Here is an 18,207-nt window from a genome sequence, read left to right on the forward strand (position 1 = left end):
CAAGACAAAGGAACAAACAAAAGCAACAGACTTAAATTCAGAGAACAAACTGGTGGTTGCCAGAGGGCAGGTAGATGTGGGAATGGGTGAAATAGGTGAAGGGGATTACGAGATTCAAATTTCCAGTTATAACATAAATAAGTCACGGAGATGAAAAGTACAGCATAAGGAATATAGTCAATACTATTGTAATAATGTTGTATGGTGACTACACTTATCATGGTAGCAGAGTAATGTAAAGAATGGTCAAATCACTATGTTGTACACCTGAACAAATATAACATAGTATATCAACTATACATCAATTTTTAAAAAAGTCTTTTCTTGCCTCTTCCTAGCTTCTGGTGGTTGCTGGGAACCCTTACCTTTCCTAGGCTTAGAGCAGCATAACTTCAGTCTCTGCCTCTGTCTTCACATGGACTTCTTCCCTGTGTCTGTCTTCAAACCATCATCTTTCTGGGTGCCTGTTCAGCTGTGTATCACTTTCCCTTTTCTTTCTTTTTCTTTCTTTCTTCCTTCCTTCCTTCCTTTTTTTTTTATGTTTATTTATTTATTTTGAGAGAGATTGCACGTACAAGCGCCCGGTGTAGGCACAGAGGGAGAGAATCTCAAGGGCGCTCCATGCTCTCAGTGCAGATCTCCATGGGGGGCTTGATCTCATGAATCATGAGATCATGACTTGAGCCGAAATCAAGAGTCAGACGCTTAACCGGCTGAGCCACCCAGGTGCCCGTCTTTCCCTTTTCTTATACCAGTCATATTTGGTTAAGGGCCTATGTAATTCAAGCATAACCTCATCTAAATTTGGGAGTATCTACATAGGTCTTACTTCCAAACAAGATCACATTCCCAGGTACCAGAGACAGCACTTGAACATATTTTTGGGGGAACACAAATCAACCCACAACACAGTGTGTGTGTGTGAGTGTGTGTGTGTGTGTGTGTGTTTGCATTCAAATATATACACATGTTGTGGCTTTTAAAAAGTTAAAATTATGTAAGTAGCATTACTGAACTGAAAATGGCTTTCCATTACTGTATTTTTTGCAATGGATATTAAAATAACAAATTTCTTGGGTAGGAATCTAGGAGTCTACAATTTTTTTTCATGATGAAAAGAGTCATAGTACTTACAAATGTTGAGAGCTGGGGTGGCTCGGTCGGTTGAGCGCCCGACTTCGGCTCAGGTCATGATCTCACATTCCAGGAGTTCGAGCCCCGCGTCATCTGTGCTGACAGCTTAGAGCCTGGAGCCTCGTTCAGATTCTGTGTCTCCCTCTCTCTCTGCCCCTCTCCTGCTCATGCTCTGTCTCTCTCTGTCTCAAAAATAAATAAAAACATTAAAAAAATTCTTAAAAATGTTGAGAGCCACTGTTGTAGCTTTCCTGCCCAGAACAGAATGAGGTAAACTAGAAAGTAAGCTTAAGTATGGAGGGCCTTTGGTGCTAAGATAAGGACTCTGGGCTTCATTTTTTAGACTTTTTGAACAGAATACATGGATGCATGTAGATGTTATTATAATTAATACATTAAATAAATTAATAATCAATAATAAGTTAAAAATTCTGACCACACCAATCCATCCACAAAGTTGGAACTTTAGGACAATTACCATGTACAGGATGGATTGGAGAAGAGTGAGTGTGGAGACAAGGAGAGCAGGTATGAAGTGAGTACGTTCTCACTGAGGATGAAAAGAATGAGATACATGCTGGGTATCTTGCCCAGGAAGAAGGGGCAGAGGCGTGACCAATCTGATGGTGAACATGCATGTGTGTGTGGTGCATTTGTATGTATGTTCAGGGGGATATTTTAGGATATATATGTGTGCATTATGGTTGCATGATGTCTAGTTCTTCCAAAAATCAAGAGTGCCTATTATTTCTATACCACTTATTTGATACATTTAATGTATTGACATGCTGATTAAATGGAAAATTTGAAATCATTCATTTCTACTAGTCTACTTTCTTACGTGCAGTAGGCCCTCAAATATTTGTTGGCTGGTAAGCATCAACATTTTAGCCATTCCAAATCTGTGTCAAATTTGTTAACAAGTATTGCATTTCTATTTTGCATCTGTGTTTTCTGCTCAGGAAAAAAGTTGGGGTGAGAAACATAGAACTAACTAGTTGGAGGAAAGTGAAATTAAAATTTGGTGAAGAAATTATAAAAAGGCAACTACATAGTCTAAATGATTTCAAGTTCCCAAGGCAGGACAAATTATATACATTGATCCTGAAAGAATCTGAAAACTAGATCATGTTTAACAACTCTCAGTGGTCTTTGAGGAGTCATAGAGAAGTGCTGGAGAATTAAAGTGTCAAAGGAGAGAAGGAGAAGATAAATTCTTGAAAAACCATAGCAGGTAGCTTAATATTACCTGCAGGTGAGATTACAGAATGGTTCGTTCATTGGAAAAAGAAGCAGTAAGTCTTGTCATCACATTAAACACATTTTCTTGTTTACGTTGTGGTTAGTTTGTTATGTCGGAAACACTGATAATAATTCACACCTCTCTATAGTTTTTACTTTAATTTCACCCAGGCACAGAGACAGTGCCTCCGGACTTCAAATAGCCACTTGTCAAGTTCCCTTATGATATTCTTCTGCACAAGTTAGAGAAATATAGGCTAGTTGCTAGCACAGGATGGTAGCTGTTTAATAATTGAAGTGCTTATAAACAACTTAAATCAGTGATTTCCAAACGTCTTGGTTATGACTTACAGTAAAAGATATTTTACATGTAAGCATACATGTATATACATATGTATAATGTATGTATATATATATATATATATACACATATATAATTAAAATAATAGATGCACTTGATATTTTCCACTCTGTTTTCTATTCTATTTCATTAAACTGCTGGTTGCAACCTACTGAATCTATTTCAAGGCTCACTAATGGGTTGAGGCTTACAGTTTGAAAAATGTGAATTGATTTCAATCAGAATGTTTCTAGTGACTACAGAGCTGTTTTTATCCTGTTTAATCAAATATTTGGATGAAGATATAGAAGTGTTGTGCTCAAGTTTGAAGACAATATAATAGGAAGAAGACCATTTTTTGTATGATATAAATGGGATTAAGAAATTCCCAGAAAATTAACTTTAAATGGAAAATTAAATAAAAAATTGAATAAAATAAAAAAGGAATTAAATTAAATTTAAATATATATGTAAAATCCTGTACTCTAAATTTCAAAATGAGGGGGGGGGTTGTGTTACTGCTTAGCAGCATGTCTAGAAACAAAACAAAACAATAACAGCAAAACAAAAAGCCTTGGTGTTTCAGTTGATAAGAATTTTAACATGAGAGGGGAATAGAACCAAAATTATTATATGCAAAACATCAATCATTAGTGTCATGTTGCTGTCAAACCCAGAATGAAACCAAACTAAACCGATATGGGGCTACATTAACATGAGTTGTATTTCTAAAGGTTGAGGTTCAGGTGAGAGTTATTCTCTGGGGGCTCTTGGGTGGCTTAGTGGGTTTAGCGTCTGCCTCTTGATTTTGGCTCAGGTCCCGATCTCACGGTGAGATCTAGCCCCTCCTGGGGTTCTGCAATGACAGCACTGAGCCTGCTTGGGATTCCCTCTTTCTCCCTTGCTTGTGCACGTGCGCGCACACATACACATACACACACACACACACACACACACACACACACACACACACACACACTTTCTCTCTCTCTCTCTCCCTGTCTTTCAAAATAAATAAATAAACTTAAAAAAAAAGAGTTATTCCCTGTCTAAACTTGGTCTAAACCTACTGGTCTAAACCTGCCTACCTGAACACTACACTTTTCAGATAAAATTTAGAGGAAAGCTAGAAACCTGTTCTTTAAAGAACAGGTCAAGGGAAATGGGGCTATTTAGCCAGAAGAATTGCTGTTTTCACTCATTTATTTTTGAACACTTTTATTAAATGTAAATTACAAGCCAGCCATGTTAGGTGCTGAAAACACAAAAATAACTACAACAATGTGTTTTCCCACAGCCAATGAACGAAAACATTATTTATTGACACTTGCTACTACATTAGTACTTCAAATGTATTAACTACTTTCATCTTTTAATCCTATGAATCTCTAATTTGGATTTGATAAACTATGGCTTTGAAGAGAAGTCATTTACCAAAGATTATGCAGATAGTGGCTGAGGGAACTGGAATCCAAACCCAGGTTCTATTGCCCCCGGAACATGTGTTCTCAACCACTATGCAATATCACTTCTTGATATGTCATCTGTAACACTATATCCCTATATTGTACACCTGAAATTAATCTAACACTGCATGTTAATTATACTGGAATTAAAATTTTAAAAATTCCTTCTTAAAACTCAGATTCATGGGCTTCTTTTCTTTGAAAAATCATCCTTTGGAAGCAGGGGTATGCATCTATTAAAGTAAAAAGTGTACAGAATTAATATTCACCACAAAATATTGTTTAATCTGGGGATTTAAAAAATGAGTATTTTAGGTAGCTTCTATTTCAAAATATTGTTAGTTAATGTAAACACTAAGCTATTTGTACATTTGCAGGGACATAGGCTTTGTAGGCTAAAAGGAAACAAACCTGCTGTCTTTTCTAAACTTTATGCTTTTGGGGATACTATTGAAAACATAAATTATATGCAATATAAAGACCTGTGCAATTATAAAGACCTGTATGTGGTTATAATTGGTTTTACATGTGTTTAGAGGTCATTCAACACATATTGTGTCTGTACACTAAGGGTACAAGGACATATTTACTATATGCTGGTTGTTGAGTTCAAGTAATTTCATTGAATTCTTACTTCCCTATGGGATAGATATTCTTATCCCTGTTAGTGAATGAGGAGACTTAGCTCAATAAATTGAGTAGGCTGAACAGGTAGTAAGTTGTGAGAAAGCTGCACTTTCCACAGTACCATACTGCTTTCAAGAAGCTGACAGTGTACTGGAGAACATTTTTTAATAGGTAAGCTCTTTAAAATATTTCTGATATTGGTACGTGTATGACAGTATCAGAGTTTTCCTAATTTGAAAAAGTGACATCCTTTTTACCCACTCCCTATCTCCACTAAAGGAAAATGAACACATACAAATTGAACGAATAAGAAAAACAAAACCAAAGCACACACCCATACTGCTTAAGAAGCAATACAGAGAAAATTAAAGTGAAAATATCAACATGACGTTAAGCTATTCATTTGGAAAGGAAATAGAAAGTTCAGGTTGTCACTGTCTCTCAAAGCACTCATGCAAGAAGTCTAAAAATAGGAAGAGGTAGAACCTGCTGCCATATTTTCACACACGGCGGGGTGAAAAAAAGCCAGTGAGATGATCTTTCAGTCTGGATTTACATATTTAAGATACATCATTTTAGATTTACAAATGAAAATAGCACTTGCAAAAGTAGACAGCACTATAAATAAAATGTTATAGGTGGTTATATATGTCACAGGATTTTTAAATTATAGCATATCTAACTCATACTATTAAAAGTTATCGGTTTTGTAAGTTTTTCATAAAGTTTCAATCATTTTAGCATTTTATAATTCAATTGTCATTCAATATAAATGGACATACCAATTACCACTTCTTTCAAAAGGGATTTTTTTGCTTGATGATTTAATCAATTCAGTGCAAGTTTAAACAAATTCACACACAACTAAAAACTAATCCTAAGGGCCGGTTTTGAGGAGCTGTGTTATACACAACCTATAGTACTTTAGAATTTTACCATGTTCCAATATCCTGAGAGCTAACTTGACTAGCTGTTCCGATTAAATGTAATAAAAAATCGGATTATGATAGATTTGTATATTGACTCTTCTTATTTGAGATAACAATTGGAATGACTTGAATATACCTCAAGATACCAAATATTTCTGGTGGCTTTATTGAAAAGGGCATACTTGATGAAATATTAAGGAAAATTACATCCTTCATTTCAAAGAAGAAAACAGCAGTCATGCCTACTTAGTTTTAATTCAATAGTAGCAGCAAGATTACCACATACATTTTAATTTTCTTAAACTGACAGTAATATTTTTGTTTTTATATTTGTGCAGATACAGTAATCTACTTTTTTCACAGATTAAGTCTGGTCGTGAGGATTCCCTACGTTTTTAGATCCTTTCAAAAACCTGTGAACTGTACACGACTAAGAAAAAGGGAAGTATCATTAGCTGGCATCGTACCTGAAGACTGCAAGGGATTTTTAAAATGTGGGGTTTGTAGTTCGCAGCAAACTACCCTTAGTGTCACACAGTGCAGCCTTTTTAGGCTGGTAGGCGAGTTCAAGAGCTGTTTGTTGTTCGGAGCTCCATCCAGAGCGGATCACTGTTTGACAAGTTCTATTTTAAGTCGTTCCTGTGTGTGCAGGTGTCAGCCTCTTTCATGGCTGTAGAGAAAGAACCATTACACTCCATCCGTATCCTTCCCCGACAATGCAAGATCTTTCCCCACCGTGCGTTTGTTTCTGCTTTGCCAGCCACTTTTTATTAAGGAAATTCGGGGGCGGGGGGTGGTGGGGGGAGGCGGGAAACACTGCGAGGAAGGGCGAAGAGGGGCAGAAAGAGGTCGTCTGCCACTCCCCTACCTTACGAGGCACGTGGCACTGGCAGTGACAGCTGCTGGATGCAATGATGAAGGCGAAGATGATGAACCTCCTCTTAGCAAGAGGATATTGAGGGAAGGAGGAGGAGGCAGCGGAGGCAAGACACACACTCCCTGTGTCCTTCCTCACCCGGAGAATCCACCCTCAAGGGAAAAAGTACGCGGAAGCCACTCTCCGCCCCGCCTCTACCAGCTCGCCCCGGGGTCTGGCAGCGGTCCCCATGCACCTGCTCACCTGTCTATCCGTTCAGGGTGGTTGGGGGAGGAACGAGGGGTGGCGGGGTGGGTGGGTGGAAAGAGAAGGAGGGCAGGGCAAAAGAGGGGGTGCTCCGAGGGCTCCGCCCCCGGAGGCTCTGCGCAGGCGCAGTGGCCGCTACCGCAGGCAGGGGGCGGCAACATGGCGGAGTGAGCGGCGGCGTCGGGGCTTCACAACAACAGTGGCGCCCGTAGCGGCGGCAGCGGCAGCGTCAGTAGCGTCGGCCACAGCCTGAGCTTCCGCACCGGCCAGCGTGCTGGCCAGCCGCTCGCGCCCCGGAGCTTCTCGGAGCGGCGGCCGCATCTCCGCGGGGGGCGGGCCGGGCCGGACGGACCGGGAGGGGGAGAGAGAGGAGGCAGCGGCAGCGGCGGCGGCAGCCGCGCTCCAGCTGCTGGGCGGGCACTGCCGCTCGCCGGGCAGCGGTTAGCGGCGCAGCCACCGCCGGGAATAAGCCTGGGAATAACCCGCCGCCTCCGCCGGGGAGGGCGCCGGAGCGGGCCGGGCGGACGCGCAGGCGGGAGCGGGCCCGGCGCCGCGGCGCTGGTGGATGCTGGGGCTCCGAGGCGACGGCCGGGGGGCGGGGGCCGAGGCAGGTATAACGGTACCGGCGGAGGCAGCGCCTCTGCTCTTCCCTTCTCCCCAGGAGGGGGGCAAATGGCGAGCGAGAAGCCGGGCCCGGGCCCGGGGCTCGAGCCTCAGCCCGTGGGGCTCATCGCCGTCGGGGCCGGAGGCGGAGGCGGCGGGGGCGGCGGCGGCGGCGGCGGCGGGGGCAGCGGGATGGGGGAGCTGAGGGGGGCGTCCGGCTCCGGCTCGGTGGTGCTGCCCGCGGGGATGATTAACCCTTCCGTGCCGATCCGCAACATCCGGATGAAATTCGCAGTGTTGATTGGACTCATACAGGTCGGAGAGGTCAGCAACAGGGACATCGTGGAGACGGTGCTCAACCTGGTAAGGGAAAAGGCGTGCTCTCCATCTGCCTCCCAGCCCCCATAGCCTCCCCCCCCCCACCCCCCCCCCCAGCCTCGCGCTCCCACACCTCCACCCATGGGGTCGCACACGCAGCGCGTCCCTGGGAGCACCGATCGTCGGGCGGGTATTGCCCAGCGGGTGACCTGCTTGCGCGCAGCCGTAGCCACGCCACCTCCCCGCTCTCCTCTGGTCCTCTCCTGCCACCTGAGTGCGGTGCCCAAGTTAACACCGCTTACCATCACTTCTCCTATGAGTAGAAATCATTCCTTGTGCAGGGTTTGGGTCGACTTGAGAGTTTAGTTGGGGGGAGAGGAGACCTCCTTGCTCTCCGGGGTTCTTTTTTCTACACTCTTAATTGTCCGTGGTGTCGCTCTCCGAGGATGAAAGCCTTGTCCCTAGAGCCTAATTTCCCCCGTGCTACTGAAATGTGAGAAGCGCATTAGCTCTAACTTGAGCAGCTGGGCTGTGATGTTTTCGAATGAGGGAAATGATGCAGTTTTGCATCTGCCTTTAAATATATTCAGAGGTTATGGTTATGATGGAGAGTGTTGTAGCAGTATCTACCCCCCCCCCCCCCCCCCCCGCGCCCCATCTCTTTTTAGGCAGCCTTCTTTCTTTGTAATATTGCCCTGAATATGCTGACCTGTTAGTCATTTGTGTGTGTGTGTGTGTGTGCACACAAGGTGTTAAGATGTGAGGGCACCAAATCATACAGGTTGGTTTCTATGGTTGCCTTCCGAGAGCGTGGCATGTGGATAAAGACCAAAGGAAAGGTGTTGGTTTGTTTCATGATAAGAAAGAGTTACTGCAGAACTGTGTATGACTTAATGTTTTGCGCTATCTACGGAGAGCCTACGAAGCGTTCAAGATGTCAGGGGAAGAAATGGGAAGAAATAAAGAGAGGAGAATCATAAATTGCAGATAATTAAAGAGTAGTTCATTTTTAATGTTTTGCAAATGCAGTTTTTGCTGCAGCAAAGCTTTTAAAAACAGTTTCCTCTGCAATATCTAGTCTTTGACACACGTAAGGTAGGATTTTGGAAGACAAGGCTTAAATGGAGCGATCAGTTGACTATTGTATTTGGTGTGGAGTCACAGGAATATAAAAATATGCTTGCAGGGGGATTTTATAACACCCATGTAGTCTGATTTTTTAGCCAAGCAATTATTTTTATTTGATCTATTGGAAAACTGAAAGAAAGCTGCAGCACTGGTGCCCTGAGACATGGATTAATGTTTGTGGTTTATGAACCTCTTAAATTCACAGAAAAGTTGAAGTGTTTTTTTTTCCTTTCTTTTCTTTCTTTTTTTTTTTTTTTTTTTTTTTTGCTAGTACATCAAATCAAAGATAGGAGAATATGTCTTTGTTATATTTATTACTGTTTAAATAGAATACACCGCTTTCTATTTCTGTGTACCTTCAAATAAATCACCACAAAAGTCAATGTAAGTTTGGGGAAATGTCACCACGTTGATATAACCAAATTCTTTTCAAAACAGTAATAGAAATATTGTTTCTTGGGAGTTTTAATTTTAACTAGCTGCGAATAGGAGGTCAGTAACTTGCCTTTTCTTAAAATAAGATGAAATCTCAAAACATGTTAGAATGTTAGCAGGTATTGTATTTTTAAAAATTTGAAAGGACACATTTAAATTCCTCCCCCCCCCCCCCCCCCCGGTTTTCACCTAATCAGTATCATTTTTATTTAGATTATGTGGTATTGGGTTATTTTAATAAGTATTTCTATGCTTAATACATTTTGACATGGAAAGAGGCAATAGAGCTCTCACAAGCTGGAAACTGATTGGAATGTGTAACCAGTTCAGACTCTGCAGCAGTAATGATGTATGCCAGATCAGTTCTTAACAGATGGGGTTCTATAGATATACAGTAGGTTAAGAAAGGAAGTGAAGCACTTCTTTTGAGATAAAAAAGAAATTTAACTCTTGTACAGTGCAGTGAAAATCTGGCGTGAAGTTTCAGTATGCAAACATTATGTTAGAAATTAACTTTACTGTTAAGCTTGATTAGAGTAATCGGAAATAAGGTTAATACTGAAATGTTATGTCCCCAAATCCACATAAGACCTTGTAACTGCATTGATCTTGGCATAAAAAAGGTTAGGTTTAAAATTTCCTTGTACATATTTAAAGAATGCAAGAAGTCCTTAAATGGAAACTTCTGGGGAAAGGATGAAAGACAAAAGGAGTTATTTACTATTAAGTTGTTAATTATATTGATTGTGGAATTCAGATTGGTTACTTGAAGGGTAATATTTCCTGAACTCTAAGTTTAGGGCTTTATCTTTCTAATATACTCATAATGAAAATGTCATGTGAAAATTTAGGCTGGTTCTGAAAATAATTTGGAATCATAGGCAGTTAAAAAATAATTGTCAAAACTTAATTCTATTAATAAATAAATCAGTAAAGTCCATGTGGAGCATTCAATGACTAGTTAGAAGGTGGACGCTTGTAATATTATCTCTAAAATAAGTTTTTAAAATTTCCAATCTTAATTTAAAACATTAAGTAAAAAAACTAGGTGGAAATAGTGAAACCTCTATCACAGTGCCCTTTATGACAGAAAAGAAGGGAGGGGAACTAATGAAACTTCAAAACAAAACAGTTTCTACCTTAAACAGTCTCAGTCACCTTTGCCAAAATATTTTTCTTTCTATTTTTCCTGTACATACATTTCTTATCTGTAGATGGTATGAGAATACTAATACTTGGTTTTCAGGTACTATTTCTCTCTCGCCTTCCCCAAAGAATTAAAAGTTTTGCTGAGTAAAGTTTAAGCATGCAGTGATATATAGGACTTCTACACAGCCATGGTTGTACTTTTTTGGCTTTTGTTTGCCAAAGATAGAGCTGCTTCCACTACTGAAGTGGACTGTGAGTTTGTTGAAGAATCACCAATGTAATGAGAAATAAAATGAGTAATTTCTATTGTAGAGGAATGTATTTTGTATAATGATACTGTTAACTCAAAACATTAATATATAGCACTCCATGTTTGTATTTATAGCATTAGGAAGATGAGTAAATTAATTCATAAATAATGTTACAATGAGAATATATTGCCAAGGATTTTGTAATGTAGCTTTATCTGTGAAAGAAGATGACCATCAAACTTTGGATTTAGGAAGAATTATTTAATGTGGCAGTATAAGAGTCTAACTATAGATAAGGAAGGAATTTGGTTGTCTGTTGCAGTTACAAAACAGGCATACTGCTTAGTCCAATGCTTCCTTTGTAAACATCCTTAACATGTGTTTATATAAGGTTTTTCTTTCCTTGAAGTAAATGCTATGTAAATATTATGTGTTCTTTGTTTCTAATATGAAAGTTTCTTTTAATCAAAGATTTTAATGTAAACATAGTTTTAGAAAAGATAAAATAGAGGACTGACATTTACTTAATGGAAGAATTCACACCAGGGTTTTTTGAATAGCTGTCTTAGGTAGTATAATTCTATAGCATTTAATTTGTAAAAATTTTTTTCACAAATTACAGTGCAATATCAGTGTATCTTTACTTGTAGAAAATAATTCCTCAAATAATTTTTTTTTTTTACATGTAAGTAGCATATTGTATTGAAAGCAGTACTGGAAACTTGGAGGGGATTTTGCATATGGATCATAGTATTTTAGTTAAAAGGGAATTTTTACGTTATTCTCTTGTACTTGCATGTGACAGTAACTTTCTTAGAGGTTTTTCATTTGTAGCTTGATAATCAGAATCATTTTCACTTTAAAGATACTTAGAATTTCACAAACGAAAGGTATGTTCTGCATTTGAACCAAATTTATTTAAAAAATATGTAGTTGCATCTTAGAATCATGGAAGTCCTCAATATTAACAAAACCACATTTACTTGTATTAAAAGGGAATTTTTTGCATATTAATTTATGTTGACATGTCAGCTTTTTCATATTAACTTGAATTATATTTTATTTTTGCTATTGGGTATTGGAAGTTAAATTAAGAATGCATTGGTAACATTGGAATTTTCCATTTCTAGAGTTCTGAGATTTTCCACAGAAAGATTAATTTAGCCATGTAATGACACTAAAGCAGTCTTGATGAGCACTGAGAAATGTATAGAATTGTTGAATCATTATATTGAACACTTAAAACTAATGTAACACTGTATGTTAATTATTCTTGAATAAAAAACAAGACCTCAAACAGCAAATACTTTATAGCCAGGTTATGATCAAGGTATATTAATTTTAAATAAGTATTTTGTATATTGCTAGTCAGTTTTTGGCAAGTACTGTGCTGTTAAATAAATAAATGTATCTCAAAGTTTTCTTTCTACTATGATTTCTCCAAACACAGTGTAGAGAGATGCTTTGGTCCTAGCAGACTCAACCCCCATTTTGGATTACAGATGTGCTATATCATAAATTTCAGTCATTCACATTTTTGAATATTTACTTTAAATACTAGTTTGCATCAGTTTCATAGGTTTCTTATTTTTTGACTCTACTGTGCATATTTTATGCATCGTCAGCATGTAAGTATCCCCGGCTTTCCAAAAGTTGGTGTTTTGCCCCTTCACTTTTATGAAAGACCTGTATTAGTACTGTTTTTGTTAACCAAAAGAAATCCGAAGAGGATTTTTGCTTTTACAAAAAAAAAAGCTGTTGCTGTATTAGTAATAGGTCTTTTGTGAAAGTGAAGTAGCCTATTGCCAACTTTTGGAGAGTGGGGGATACTCTTTACCTTATGCCATTTCAACTTATGAAAAGTTTCATGGGAACACTCTACTTTTGGATAGTGGCAAACCTGTGTCTCCTTTCACAGAGATATACCTATCATCTCTAGTGTTGTTATTTATATGTGTTTCCCCTCTTCTGCTGTGAACCCCAAGAGGGCAGGTCCCCGACTCAAATGATGGTTACGATTTTTGACTTTACAATGGTGTAAATGTGATACTCACTAGAAACCATACTTAGACTTTTGATCTTTTCCTGGGATGGTGATATGCAATATGATCCTCTCATGATGTTGGGCAGCAAGTCACATCCCCCAGTCAGCCACTGGGTCATGAGGGTGAACAACTGATACGCTGACCACCATTATGTACCCATACACCTATTTTGTTTTCCTGTACTTTGAGTACAGTGTTCAGTAAATTTCAGGAGATTTTCAACACTTTATTATAGAAATAGGCTTTGTGTTAAATGATCTACCCACCTGTAGGCTAATAGAAGTGTTCCGAGCATGTTTAAGGTAGATTAGGCCAAGCAATGATGTTTGGATGTTAGGTGTAGTAAATGCATTATTGACTTTTGAAATTTTCAAACTTAACGTTGGGTTTATCTGGATATAACATCCTTGTAAGTTGGAGATATGAATTTATTTTTTGTATTTTTGGCTCTTGGGTAAGTTAAGTGCATTTTGAGTAGGCAAGACACCATTATAGGCAGTAGAAGACCAGTTTCTGAAATTATGATCAACAGTAGGGTGCAGTCCCAACATCCTGAAATCAATTAGACTCATTGTCAGTGTATTGCCTAGTTCTATCACTAGAAATGCATGTTGAATATGTATGCGTTATGTAGGCCTTACTACATATGTAAATGGTATTTTATTTAATCTGGCGTATTGGAAGAAGAATCTGATACAAACTTTTCAATGATTTACGTGTATGTCAAATATATAAGCACACAACAAAGATGTTATTAGCAAAGAATAATGCATTGGATAGAAATTAAAAAGCATTGTTATAATTTGTCATATTTCCAGGAATAGTGGACATCTCTTGTTTTTGATGTCTACCATCCATTGCCCTTTTTTGGTAAGGGGGATGCAGTTGCCCTTGAGGAACCACCTATCCCCCATTCTTAGTTCAGCTGGTTTCCCTGGGCTGGGGATATAACCCAGGCATGGCCAGAATCACTGTGACTGGTTCAGGCATAAACACTTAACTCTAGGGGAGCCACAGGGTCAGTCACAAGACCTGGCACTGAAATTTTCTGTTGGTGATGCTGAACTGGTTGATGTAGTCTATACCTGTGGGTGACTGTATTAGAATTTGACTAAATAGGAAGAGAGAGTGAGAAGTATATTCTTGGTTATGCTTGAGCCCCTGCAGTTCCCTGTGCCTGTGGGGATTATCTTCTAACCAATACATTCTCTCCTTTAAAGTTTCTCATTCTTATTCTTATTAGCTTAAAGTCATTTTAAATTAGGGTTTTGTCACTTGTAAATGGAAAGAATCCTCCCTAGCATAGACTTTAGTAAACGGAAACGGGACATTTCATGTTGAAATGAAGGCAGTGAAGACTTTGCTTTTCCATAGCAATTCCTTTTAAGGAATTACAGAACAGCTGTTTTAAATGGTCACTGGTGTTACCTTTGCCCATGGAAGACTGAGGCTGTAACTTTAGTGATACCGGAGTGTTTTGGTCACTTCTTGTGGCCTTTGATAATGTTTTATAAGACAGCAACTAGCTTTGGTGCACGCTGGCATGCTTGAGAGCAGAGAGGGAAGAAGATGCTGTCTTTCCAAGTAAGAGAGGCCCTTTCTGCTTGCAGCTATGCATAGCAGAGCATCAGAATATCAAGAACCTTGAAGTTTAAAAAACCTACTTTTTTTAAATTAAAAAAAAAATTTTAACCTCATGCTAAAGTTGGCAGGAGTTTAAGTTAGAACCACTTAAAGTTCTGTTTTATAAGCTTCTCTCAAACACCTCAGTGCATTATACTCTCAGCTTCCTGACCAAAGGAACAATCCAGTTACTAAAGAGCTTTAAAAGAGGATGCAGCCAGGGAACAGGTGAGAGAACAGCCATGCCTCCTCACTCAGGTTATCATTTCACATTGCTTCAAGGAAAATCATTAAGCCGGGGGTGAAGGGCATGATTACTGTGGAGGTCTGTTGCTGTGAGACTGAATATTGTTAGGAAACTGAAAAGATGGAAATCTAGATTGGTAAGCTGTTTGTATCTTGACAAGATCTCTGGCTTTGATGCTAATTCATTCAGGTGACTGAAGTTAATAGACCAAGAGCTTACTAAGTTTTTAGGAAAACTACTTTCTAGGGTTACTTCAAGCCTGGTAAACAAAGACTTGTGTTCTTTTCCTTCTACGGCAGTTCTGGGTTTTAATAAGTGAAAGTGGTTTAATAAGTGCTGAAGCAGTAGAGCTGCCAGATGGAAAATCTAAGGCCATGAGGGTAAATGGACAAGCAGGGTCTTCTGAGAATAGTAGGGTTGAGTACATCCAAATTGGCTGAACAAGGAACTCCATTGCCAGGGTAAGGAATTCTTGCTACTCTCACCAGTAGTGTCTGGTTTATGCTTTGAATCAGTGACCATGGTTTATCTTCACCACTCTCCTAAGAGGCAGTTATTATTTATGTTCTTTTACCATAGTATGTTAAGTATCAGGGAGATAGTTAAATTTATGTAGCTATATGTTTTCAGAAAATAAGGTACCACCAAAAAGAATGCACATTTGGATCTGACCAAAGAATAATCTTTGTTCATAGTGCAAAGATTTTAGACTTGTAGCTTGATGCAGCAACTTGACATTGTCTTTGTCTCTTCCCCAACCCCTCTCACCTTGTAACCCTTTGAAGTGATAAGTATGTTTCTACTGTGGCTAAGGTAGTAACATTGTTAAACACGGGTGTTAAAAATTATACATATATGGAAAGAAGGGAGCTTGTAAGGTGTATGGGCAGCCATGGGCTAGAATGTTACAATTTTCTGTTGGTTTTGGCTGTGTAACATCCATTCTTTCCGTTGCTAACCGTTCTAGTTTTTTCACACTCCTTTGGGGAGTCATCCCTTCTTGATTCTTGCCTTCTATGGTTTGAGGTTTCCCTGGATTCCTTTCTCTTTTCCTGGATCAGAAACAGAACCTGGACCTGGATCATCAGTAACAGCTTTTGGTTAAAAATATAGTTGCACATGTGAGCAGCTTGGTAACTTAATTCTGTCAGAGAAAAAAACCAAAATAACAACAACAACAACAACAACAACAACAAAAAAGATACTGACGATTGCGGTTGATAAGATGTTAGAATGTAAGTCTATATTTGGGAATCTGCCTTGAAGGCAGAGTATGCTTGAGAACGGACCTATCACAGAAGCACCTAGAACCTGGAGATAGATTACCATGACATCTTTGGAACTTTTCAAGTCAGTTATATCACAGACTTTTCAATGCATTAAGCTAATACATTTCCTGTCTTACTCAAGCCAGTTTAAGTTAGGTTTCTATCCATTACACCCCAATGATTCCTGAGCAGTATTCTAAATTAAATTAAAAAAAACCCTTAGATATTAAGTATCATAGGACAAAACAAAAAATATTAACTTGGCAATGGACTTGTTGTAATTCAAGAAAGCAATATACATTGCTAATTAATATAGAAATTTATTTTTACTAAATAACAACATAATAGTGATATACAATGAAAAACAGGTGACTAAAAAGAAAATTACCCTTGTGTCCTAGGCATGCTAAAATAATCTTAAATGATGTTGTAGGGCATGTAAAATGTTAGAGTTGTTCTGAATGACATTTTAACCATATGTATCAAGAGATCTAAAGAGGTTCTTGTCATTGGGGCTCAATTGGTTGAGCGTCCAACTTTGGCTCAGGTCATGATCTTACGGTTTGTGGGTTCAAGCCCCATGTCGGGCTCTGTGCTGACAGCTTGGAGCCTGGAGCTTGCTTCGGATTCTGTGTTTCCCTCTCTGCCCTTTCCCTGCTTGCTCTCTCTCTCTCTCAAAAATGAATAAACATTAAAAAAAATTAAAAAAGGTTCTTTCAGTCATCCTTAGTTCTTTAGGCTAAGGAAGAATTACCTGTGGACAAGTATGAGGGATACATGTAGTTTTATGATATTAAAAAAAAATGGCAACCACCTAAATGTTCAAGAATAAGAAAAGGTTACATAAATCACTTTACATCCATATTGTGGAATACGATACAGCTATTAAAAATTTACGTGCCTCAGTTTCCTTATGTGTAAAAAAGGGTATTTACCTCAAGGTTGTTGGACAGATTAAATGAAATAAATGTATGTAAAGTGTTTGGTACACAGTTTATTTAGTGCTTACTACTGTTATTTTAATTCTTATCTTGAGTCTGTGGATTATCTGATCATAGAAAAAAAGATAATGATTTAAATAAAGCTGAGCTCTATTCTTTTAGTTTTGAGTTTCTGAACCTGGTGAACCTCTCAAAGAAGGGATCTCAAGTACTCACAGATCATGTTCTCCTAGTGAAACATGGGGAGTCTGTTCTGCATCCTGGCATAGTCTTTAACAGTTCATGGGGTACTTTTTCTCAGTTACCTATTTTGAGTATGGAAGATGGAAAACTGGGGAAGGAATAGACCTGAAGTAACACGAGTTCCTTTGCCTGGAATCACTTTGATTTCTTCCTTCCCTCACGTGGCTAAATTTCACATGGAGATGTAGTAGGACATAATAGTGATCCTAGGTAAATAATTCCTCCCTCTGGGAGTATTAGCTTAAATATTTAGAAGACTACTTGAGTAACAAGCCTAAGGGGCAAGTTAGGGGATTAAAAACTATTTTGTGATGAGTTGTTTTGGAAAATAATATTAGCCTATATGTTAATATCTCTTTACTGTTTAAAATACACTTGTGAAATTGTACTGTGTTAGCTGGTCCTCAGAATAAGTTCTTATTCAGATATGATTCCTTCTCTATAGATGTGGAAACTAAGGCTGCAGGAAGTGTGAAGTAGTTAAAAAAATCTAGGAATTAAGTAGCAGAGGAAGGGAAGGTCCAGCTAGCCTCAGAGAGTTGGTTCTGTAGTAGGGAACGCTTCTCGTCCAGGACTAAGGACTAACTGTTTATAGGAATCACAATGAATGCAGGACAGTTTGGTGGGTTTGTACACAAAAGTGATTCTAGCAAAAACTGTATTGTGAACTATTTATTTTCAGTTTTGGGGAATAATTGGTTATATAGTTTTATAAATGGTAACTAGTTTTCATCAGGCTGAATGTTGGTACTTTATTACTTTGAACCAGAATAAAAGTATGCATAAGTATATTTATTTTGTGTAGAAAGAGTAGATTTGTTATATATTAGTATTAATTAAATGAACCACCACATATATCATTTGCTTGGATAAAACAAATGAGTTATAATAGGAATTATTCTACGTCTAGGTAATATAATTTTCAGTAATTAGGATTCCTCTCTCAGTTTACTAAAGTAGAGCAGACATTGATTAATAGCAAATTTTATGGAAGTGTAAATGGATATATTTGTCTTCAGCAAATATGTTCATTTTCTGAGAGAAACAACTTGCAGCTGATTTAAAGATGGTGTATATGTGTTTCTACCGTAATCT

General features: G+C 38.6%; 1 protein-coding gene across 8 annotated transcripts in view; it reads left to right on the plus strand.

Annotated features, from left to right (window-relative positions):
- Nucleotides 1-7,533: 7,533 nt before the first annotated feature.
- The window catches only part of NBEA (neurobeachin), a 678,339-nt gene continuing 667,665 nt past the window's right edge, over nucleotides 7,534-18,207 (plus strand). For 6 of the 8 annotated variants that reach the window (XM_042998658.1, XM_042998776.1, XM_042998897.1 and 3 more), the window contains exon 1: nucleotides 7,534-7,827. In XM_042998658.1, the coding sequence (XP_042854592.1) occupies nucleotides 7,534-7,827 (294 nt within the window). The remainder of the gene's footprint in view (nucleotides 7,828-18,207) is intronic. The other 2 variants (XM_042999071.1, XM_042999015.1) reach the window with 1 other exon arrangement.

The sequence above is a fragment of the Panthera tigris genome, chromosome A1 (assembly GCF_018350195.1).
Source record: "Panthera tigris isolate Pti1 chromosome A1, P.tigris_Pti1_mat1.1, whole genome shotgun sequence".
In the NCBI taxonomy this organism is placed as follows: domain Eukaryota; kingdom Metazoa; phylum Chordata; class Mammalia; order Carnivora; family Felidae; genus Panthera; species Panthera tigris.